Here is a 6,450-nt window from a genome sequence, read left to right on the forward strand (position 1 = left end):
TCTGCGGCAAAAGGATAAAGCAGCCACGAGTGTGCACTGCAATCAACTTCCATCGGCTGTGTCCAAAAAAAAAAATCCATCGGCTGCCGACAACTGATGAAATCCAGCAGCAGAATCTCAATCAGACACAACAGCTCATTACACGAATGGAGCGACAACGGTATCGTCATCGCCAAAATTCAGCTCATTATCTAGGCATTGATTCATAATCCAGCAACGAACTGGGAAACTGCTAGCATAAGAAACTCTGAAACTCTCAACTCACTAGTGACGGTTTGCTTCTGGTGTCATCCCTTGCTTCAGCATCGCTGCAAGTTCAGTATTGCCTACATTATTCATCCATCAATCGGTACTGACTTCACCTACTGACACCCAGCAAAAAACATAGTACAGGAAAGACCAGAGGATCACCGCCTGGATCCAGTACATTTCACCATCAATTGTTACCTGGGATGTTTCTATAATACAACACTCCATATAAATATATAATCCAGGTTCCTCCGTGTGATAATATCTTGGGAGTTGGAATCGGATCTTAGTTACATTCGTACTACGCAGTACACACACGGACACATTACATTATTGATATATATGATCCAGCAAATAGTACTGCCCAGCAAGCAAAACACACACAAAATGAGCAGCGGCCGCCTTCTGGATCCACCAGCTTTGAGAATCAATTACTAGAGTGCTTACCTACTAGGAAGGGTCGTCGTCGCGGCAGCGGGTGATGGACTCGCAGCCGCGGGAGTAGGGGTTGGCGGTGGTGCTGACGCGGCAGTTGTAGTAGGGCACCCCCGGCCGGGAGCAGGGCACGGCGTCCCCCCGCAGCGCGTCGTAGCTGATGTACCTCCGCCCGCCGCCGCTCGCCCACAGCAGCCGCCCGTGCGCCGCCGCCTCCACCCCCATGTCCATGTCCATGTCCATGTCGAGGCTGCTGATGCCGATGGCGCCGTGGCCTCCCCTCCCCTGCAGGAGGAGCAGCAGCAGGAGGAGCACGGGGGTGGCCGCCCATGTAGGCATTGCCGGAGGAGCAGGGGGGATGGGGGAGCTGAGATCTCGGAGAGCGGAACAGTTGCTGTGGCTGGATCTTTTCTCCCTGATGAAAGAGTGGGGGAGGGGAGGGGAGTGGAGTGGTGGAGGTGGCCTTAAATGCAGTGCCACTGCCGACAGTTGTCCGTTGTGTCCCGTGGCCGTGGGGAACGGACCCGTGGGGTTTACAGTTTTCCTTCCTTGTCTTTTTACCGCTGGTTTCTCCTCGGGAACTGAATCGTTCGACAGTACGCCCATTTGGAAACAAAAGACATTATCCAGACAGTTTATGAGTGCATCTTCAACGCCGACTCGCAAATCTTCCGCAACCGTCCAATACACGGAAGCCATCCAACACCGATCTGTATCGATCAACAGGACGGTCTGGATGTGGATTTTTTCACAAACCGGAGACGACACACCAAATGTTTGCGGGGTAATGCGGTATGACCTCTCTCTCTCCACCAGCAAATGGTTTAGTTAATGATAACACTGAGCTGATCACTACCATGTCTATATACATGCAATTAGTTGTAGCCCTTTCGATCACTGATGTATTGTTGTCCCCAAATACAGCAACTGCAACAGGTGCGGCAAACTCTGAAGGTCTGAACCCAAAAAGATCAGCTCCTGCAGTCCAAATTCTCAAACTTTAATAATTGACCGTTGCCAAATTCTATGCATTGATCGATGGATACTAAAAGTGAGAACTGGTTTAACACATTGACCTAGGAATACTAAAAAATAGGATTTGATTTAACTTTCATACTTTTACCAGTGCTCAGGATGAGGTCAGTCGCGCAGGTGAATGTGAACATGGAGGGTGCGTTATGATGATTGAATTTTGCGAAGGAAGGTGCGTCAATAAATGAGCAAGCAGTAACAGCTCCATCCTTTTTATGTTCATTGCCTCAAACACACACTTTGCCTCAATCATCTGTCTAGCAAAAAACCATTGATTAATTGAGATGAAACTGAAAGACATAACCCTTCGATGATGTATGCGGAGGTCTATCATGAGATGAGATGCATCACTCACTGACCTGCAGGTCCACGGAGAATGGCACATAGGTCTCCTCCATCTTTGAAGCAAGACAAAAGCAAGCCACTACAGTGTCAGCCACGCTTTGCCTTCCTGCCATGAGAAACAAATTCCTCAATGATTCGAACAACCTTATGGGATTTTAGCAGGGTTGCTTCAGTTGCTACTGAGATGATAGACTTACAGGATGCAAGGTCGGGCGGTGGCATCGTCTTGAACGTCGTTCCCCTCTTTAGGGCGCCGTCTTGAAGACTTTGATCCATGTGATGCCTTCCAATGACTGGGGACCAGTGGTATACGATGACGCGTGACAGGCGGTTCGTTCGGTGATCCTCCATGACGCCACCCCTGCCCAGTTTCTTTAGTAGTTCATCGTCGGAGTCGGAGCTGCGCTGCCTAGTGTGGTTTGTAAGGGGTGTTGTGTCGCAGCTTCTAGGGCTGCTGTTTTTCTTTTTGTCTTTTGATCTTCGGATCCTCTGGTCCTAGGACCTTCACCATCTTGTTGTTTTCCGTTGCTTCCTGCTATTATCAATGAATGCTAGCAATGTTGGATCTTTTAAAAAAAGATAGACTTACAGGAAGGAGATAGATGGATAGGAACCTATCAAGGTAGTTGATAGACAAGGCCGCAGTCAACGACAAAGAATTTGTAGATTTAATCAGCTATCACGACACCATTCATTGGGACGATACCATCGAGCAACAATTAAATGAGAAAATCGCCACTAAAAATGGATAAAAGGGCATATTCCAAATCCGGCCCATCACATATCAGTACCACGCTAGAAAGGAATGATTTGAATCAAATCAAGATGCGGGGGCTCACCTTCCAAATCCTATCTATGGCGTACCTCTTGACGGCGGCCAAATCCAGGCCCCCGAGCCGTCGCCACAACATCTGGGGGTACCTGTCGGCGGGCGTGTGCTCCTTCTTCGTCTCGGCGAGTGCAACCACATTCCTCAAACTGCATAGGGTGGTCGACCAGGAACCCATCCATCGGGTGCTGACCAGGAAGACGACAGTGCTCCGGGCGGCGAGGTCGCCGTCCTTCCACCGTTCCACGCAACGTGGGGATCTCCCTAGTATATGTTTCTATTTTGCTTTTTGTGGGATACGTTTTTTTTTCTTTGGAGGCCTGCATGATCGTAGGGGGCGGGGTTGTGTGTGCGTGGAGTTTTCCCCCGCGGTGGAGTATGGTTAGTCAATGTAAATTAGTAAGTGCACACCAACAAACATATCGATTAAGGCTAACCGTTGGATTGAGATTTGTGGGCCTAATCGTGCCGTGTTGATTGGTTTGTGTGGTGTTGTGAGGCTAATGCGGAGTGCACATAAGGAAGTTCTTGTTTGATTGTTTAATAGTAGTGCAGATATGTATATGTTTTTGTCACGTGAAGCTACCTGGCCCACCCTATTACTTATGCTACGCAATTGATAGGTTAAAGATGGAAAAAGTCCAAAACAAACTTTAAATTTGAAGGCGAAAGCTAAATCAAACCCTGAACTCTCAATCCCTGAAACTAGCACACCAAATTCACTGATCCCGGTCTATTTTGAGACTTGAGAGGATTTAACTGTTATTCGCAGAATTAGGCCGGCCCATAGCACACTCTCTCGCTGGTCTGGTTTTTCTTTGTTTCTTTGTTTTTTTCTTTGTTTTTTTTCCTTCGTTACACTTTGTGTTTTCACTAGTTTTTCTTTCTTGTTATACTTTTGGTTTCTTTCGTCTCTTTCTTGATTTTCTTCATATTGTTTTTCTTTTCTCTTTCTTTTGTCTCTTTACCGGTAACCGGGATTTTTTTACACATGTCTAATTATTCTCAGTACCCAATGTAAATTATTAGCGCAAATATTTTTTGATACACTTTTGATATATTTCGGATATGTTATTTACATTTTTTAAAAGATGATTTAAAAAAGCGCCATAATATTTTTCCAAATACACGTTTTTACATTTCTTAACAACGAGAAACATCTATACCAATATAAAAAGACCCAAATGGGCAGATCCAAACCATCTCGACCATCAAATCATGTTATCTAGCGGTTCAAATCGCTCCAATGTTGAGCACCAAACACGTTTAACGCTCTAATTACCCACCACTACCATTGGTTATAAACATGTTTTGACTCAACGCTATCCCTTGAAATCTGCCATGTAATTAATATCTTACCATTCCTGTGAAAAAGGTAATTGATATCTTACCAAATACCAACGTGCAACAGATATATCTTACCTAATATAACGTGCAACTAATATCCTACCTAATATAAATATGCATTGCACGTACATTATTACTAGTTTTATAAAACTACGCAAACATTTTTTACAATGTGAAACATTTTAAAAATACTATACACTTCTTTCAAACACTTGTGTATATTCTTTTAAGGGTATGACACATTTTTTTACATCCCGCAATCTTTTTTCTACGTTGTATACACTTCTTTTTGAAAATGTCACAAGAATATTTTTTGAAACTCGTGTTCTTGAAATGTTACATTTTTTTGAATGGATGAAACATTTGTTTGAATCACACGAATATTATTTACATTGTACATACATTTTTTTGAAATGGCACGTACATTTTTCTAAACCCGTGATATTTTTTAGATGTCACAAACTGTTTTTCACACATTTGTTCATGTTTCAAAAAAAGTGTTCGCACTTTAAAATTTTGTTCAGGTTTCCAAAAACTATGTTTCAAAAAGTGTTCGGTTACCCAAAATTGAATTTTTTTTCAAACAATAGTTGTATTTATTAAGTATTCAGAATTTTCAAAAGGTTCTCACAGTTTATAAAATGTTCGGACATTTCCAAAATTCTTTACGTTTTCAATATTTGTTTGCCCCCGAAAAATGTTTTCAAAGTTCGACGCTTCGGTGTTTTCCAAAAAATAATTAATGAAATTCCAAAAACATTATTTGTGACAGAATTTTTGAAAATCCAAAAATAATCATAACATGTGAAAAACTTTTGGAATTCTGAACATTTTTTTAACAAATGTGATTTTTTGAAATCACGGACAATTTTCAAAAAAATGTGAATAGAACTTGAAAATTCCATACATTCTTTTAAAAACACAAAAAGAAATTGAATTTGTGCCAAAAATACAAAAAAGGAACATTTTTATCTTCTATTTTTTTAGAAATGCGCGAACATTTTTAAACTGCACAAATTCTTGTTGTGGTATAGTGGGCCAGCCTAAATTATCGTCCGTGAAAGTAGCAGGTTATCCGGTCAGGATTGTAATATTCCCAGTATGCGAAACAGGTTTTAGGGTTTAATTTAGCTTTCGTCTACAACTTCAAGGTATGTTTTGGCCTTTTTCCATTAATGATTAACAGTTTTAATAGATCCATGGGATTTTCCAGCATATATCTCTATTCTTGATCCGCATGTTTCGTTTAGTATATAATCGAATCGAATAGATAGATTGATTGAGTCCTGAATCCTGGTAATAGATCAGAATATAATAGTGTGGACTGAATCCTGGGACAAAAAGAACACTGATAACTCCCACACGTTCGGTTTGGGAGCTCCCCGGACCGAACGAAACGTTCATAGCGACCCATCGATCAAAACGAACTACAACGTTCGGGCTGAGATAAATTTCACACCGAACGTTTTTCTTCCTTGCCACCTTTTTCTATTGGCCCAATTAACATGAATTCCAGCAAGCCCAAAAAAATGAAAAAAGGCCAAGGGTAGAGAAAAATAAGTTACAAAAAATGGCAAAATGTATTTGCTATGCATTTTTGTACCGATCATAATATATATTCATGGCAAGAAATACATGGTTTTGTAACCAAAAAGAACAAGAAAAATGCCATGATTATAAAATAAAAAAATTCCATGGTAATAAATGCAACATATTTGCCATGGCCAAATTTATATGGCAAAAATACTTTTATTCACATGGCAACTTTTAGTTTAATTTGCCATGGCAAAAATTTACTCTATTTTTGCCATCACAAAAACTTACACTATTCTTCCATGGCAAAAAATATATTTATTCAAATGGCAAATTTTTTGTTTAATTTGCCATGGTAAAATCTATATTATTCTTCCTTGGCGATAAATACTTTTATTCAGATGTCAATTTTTTGTTTAATTTGCCATGGCAAAATTTATACTATTCTTCCATGGCAAAACTACTTCTATTCACATGGCAAATTTTACTTTCATTTGCCATGGCAAACTTCACACTATTCTTCCATGGCAAAAATACTTTTATTCACATGTTATTTAAAGTAAATGTGCCATGGCAATATTGGTAATTGTGTCATGGCAAAGAAAATGTGAAAGTTCCATGGCAAAAAATGAGTATGAATTGCCATGACAATAGTAGTTAAATATTTGCCATGTCGATAT

General features: G+C 40.9%; 1 protein-coding gene and 1 pseudogene across 1 annotated transcript; both read right to left on the reverse strand.

The window, feature by feature from the left end:
• LOC119352400 (rapid alkalinization factor 23-like) lies at positions 1-1,137 on the reverse strand. Its single transcript, XM_037619050.1, has one exon. It carries the CDS (start codon positions 1,021-1,023, stop codon positions 700-702), a length of 324 nt encoding a protein of 107 aa, XP_037474947.1. The 5' UTR covers positions 1,024-1,137; the 3' UTR covers positions 1-699.
• Positions 1,138-1,432: 295 nt separating this feature from the next.
• Positions 1,433-3,072, reverse strand: LOC119358396 (annotated as a pseudogene).
• Between the last annotated feature and the right edge of the window lie 3,378 nt (positions 3,073-6,450).

This window comes from Triticum dicoccoides, chromosome 2A (genome assembly GCF_002162155.2).
Source record: "Triticum dicoccoides isolate Atlit2015 ecotype Zavitan chromosome 2A, WEW_v2.0, whole genome shotgun sequence".
In the NCBI taxonomy this organism is placed as follows: domain Eukaryota; kingdom Viridiplantae; phylum Streptophyta; class Magnoliopsida; order Poales; family Poaceae; genus Triticum; species Triticum dicoccoides.

Bases quoted from the DNA above. Each gene is read 5' to 3' on its own strand.
- LOC119352400 (XM_037619050.1), bottom strand. From the start codon at position 1,023: ATGCCTACATGGGCGGCCACCCCCGTGCTCCTCCTGCTGCTGCTCCTC.